Consider the following 2,241-nt stretch of genomic DNA (forward strand, 5'->3'; position numbering starts at 1 on the left):
CCCCCCCCCAAACTGCATGGAGAGTGAGGGTTCTCAGTGCTGAGCCCCTTCTTCTACCCCCAGCTTGCTGATGTGGACAGCTCACCCAGCAAGGAGGAGGACGAGGATGATGATGACACGATGCAGAACACAGTTGTCCTCTTTTCCAACACCGACAAGTTTGTGCTCATGCAGGTAACCGGGGCACTGCAGGAAGGACAGGTGGACAGGACGGCACAGACTTCTGTCCTCCCCCCCAGCTCTTGCCCCATGCCCCAGCTTCTCTTACGGCCTCTTTTCCCCAGGACATGTGCGTGGTGTGTGGCAGCTTTGGGCGTGGGGCCGAGGGGCACCTCCTCGCCTGCTCCCAGTGCTCCCAGTGCTACCACCCCTACTGCGTCAACAGCAAGGTGAGGGTAACTGAGACCCCTGGCCCCATGTTGGGTGGGCAGGACTGGGCTGTATCCCTCAGGGGACCCACATAGCTGGGCCATTTCCCTTAGGGCACATGCACGGGGTCATGCCCAGCATGTCCCTGTAGCTGTGCTGTGGGACAGCACTGGGATGTTCCCTGTGCCAAGCCCTGGGGTGTCGCCAACAGCCATGCTAAGGCCAGGGATGCCCACGGCTCTGCCCAGGACTCATGTAACTGCCCCCCTTATCCCCAGATCACAAAGGTGATGCTGCTGAAGGGCTGGCGCTGCGTGGAGTGCATCGTCTGCGAGGTGTGCGGCAAAGCCTCTGACCCATCCCGGCTCCTGCTCTGCGACGACTGCGACATCAGTTACCACACCTACTGCCTGGACCCCCCCCTGCAGACTGTGCCCAAGGGTGGCTGGAAGTGCAAGTGGTGCGTGTGGGGTGCGAGGGGAGCCCTGGCGGGGGCTCAGGGCTGGTGCTGATCTCTCATTCCCCCCCCTGCACTACCCCCGAAGGTGTGTTTGCTGTGTGCAGTGTGGGGCAGCTTCCCCCGGCTTCCATTGCGAGTGGCAGAACAACTACACCCATTGTGCCCCCTGCGCCAGCCTGGTTGTCTGCCCCTTCTGCCGCGAGAAGTATGTGGAGGACGATCTGCTCATCCAGTGCCGGCACTGCGATCGGTGAGCACTGTGCCCCTTGGTGTGTGTCCCCCAGAGTGGTGGCAGGGGGAGCTCTTTGCACTTGGGAATCCCCTTGGGGTGGCCAGGGTGTGTGACGGGTTCCCTCTGCTTGCAGGTGGCTGCATGCAGCATGTGACAGCCTCTTCACGGAGGAGGAGGTGGAGCAGGCTGCAGATGAAGGTTTTGATTGCAGCGCCTGCCAACCCTACGTGGTCAAGCCGGCTGGTGAGGGCCCGGGGCAGGGGGAGCCTGTGGGGTTTGGGGGGCATGTGAGGACTCAATTCCCTGTCTGCTTTTCCATCTGCAGTGCCCGCGCCTCCACCAGAGATTGCCTCAGTCAAGGCCAAGGAGCCAGGTACATGCAGTGCTGAAACTGGTGCTGGGGTCAGTGCCGCAGGCTGTGCCCAGCGCTGGCCGTGAACCCGGCACTGGCTTTTCTCCCCAGTGCTTGCTTTCCTCTTCATAGAGCCCCAGTATTTCCGCTTTGAGGGTGTGTGGCTGACAGGGACAGGGATGGCAGTGCTGCGCAACCTCTCCCTGTCACCCCTGCACAAGCGGCGGCAACGCAAGGGCCGGCTGGGCGCCCTGAACGGGGATGGGGGGCTGGAGGGGGGTGACCCCCTGGGCCCCGATGACAAGAAGGACGGAGACCTGGACACTGATGAGCTGCTCAAAGCTGAAGGTGCATTTCCCTGGTGGGCGAGGGAGGGGAGGGTGCAATGTGGGGGTGCCAGGGCACCCTGCTAACATGTCGTGTCTCCCTTGAGCAGTGGGTGTTGAGCACATGGAGTGCGAGATCAAGCTGGAGGCTCCGGCCAGCCCCGATCGTGACATCGGGGCTGACGTGGACTCGGGGAAGGGGATGGAGGACTCGGAGGAGTGCAAGAAGAGGAAGCGCAAACCGTACCGGCCTGGTGAGTGCAGCCCTGGGCCACCTCTCAGGGCCAGATTCCCCCTAGGCCCTGCTGTGACTCCCCGCCATCTCTTCCTCTGCTCACCAGGCATTGGCGGCTTCATGGTACGGCAGCGCAAGTCCCACACCCGCCTGAAAAAGGTCTCAGCGGTGGTGGCTGACGTGGGGCGCGAGGGGATGAGCGCCGAGGGGCACCCGGAGGACGGTAGGGCCTGGTGGCACCTGTTACTTCCCCTTCCCCCATCCCCT

General features: G+C 63.0%; 1 protein-coding gene across 1 annotated transcript in view; it reads left to right on the forward strand.

The window, feature by feature from the left end:
- KMT2D (lysine (K)-specific methyltransferase 2D) overlaps positions 1-2,241 on the forward strand; it is a 25,748-nt gene that overhangs the window by 5,924 nt on the left and 17,583 nt on the right. The window contains exons 15-23 of the mRNA XM_009883188.1: positions 64-174; positions 285-389; positions 648-829; positions 915-1,079; positions 1,195-1,304; positions 1,387-1,434; positions 1,546-1,761; positions 1,850-1,993; positions 2,081-2,197. Of these exons, the coding sequence (XP_009881490.1) occupies positions 64-174; positions 285-389; positions 648-829; positions 915-1,079; positions 1,195-1,304; positions 1,387-1,434; positions 1,546-1,761; positions 1,850-1,993; positions 2,081-2,197 (1,198 nt within the window). The remainder of the gene's footprint in view (positions 1-63; positions 175-284; positions 390-647; positions 830-914; positions 1,080-1,194; positions 1,305-1,386; positions 1,435-1,545; positions 1,762-1,849; positions 1,994-2,080; positions 2,198-2,241) is intronic.

The sequence above is a fragment of the Charadrius vociferus genome, unplaced genomic scaffold (assembly GCF_000708025.1).
Source record: "Charadrius vociferus isolate BGI_N301 unplaced genomic scaffold, ASM70802v2 scaffold564, whole genome shotgun sequence".
Lineage (NCBI taxonomy): Eukaryota > Metazoa > Chordata > Aves > Charadriiformes > Charadriidae > Charadrius > Charadrius vociferus.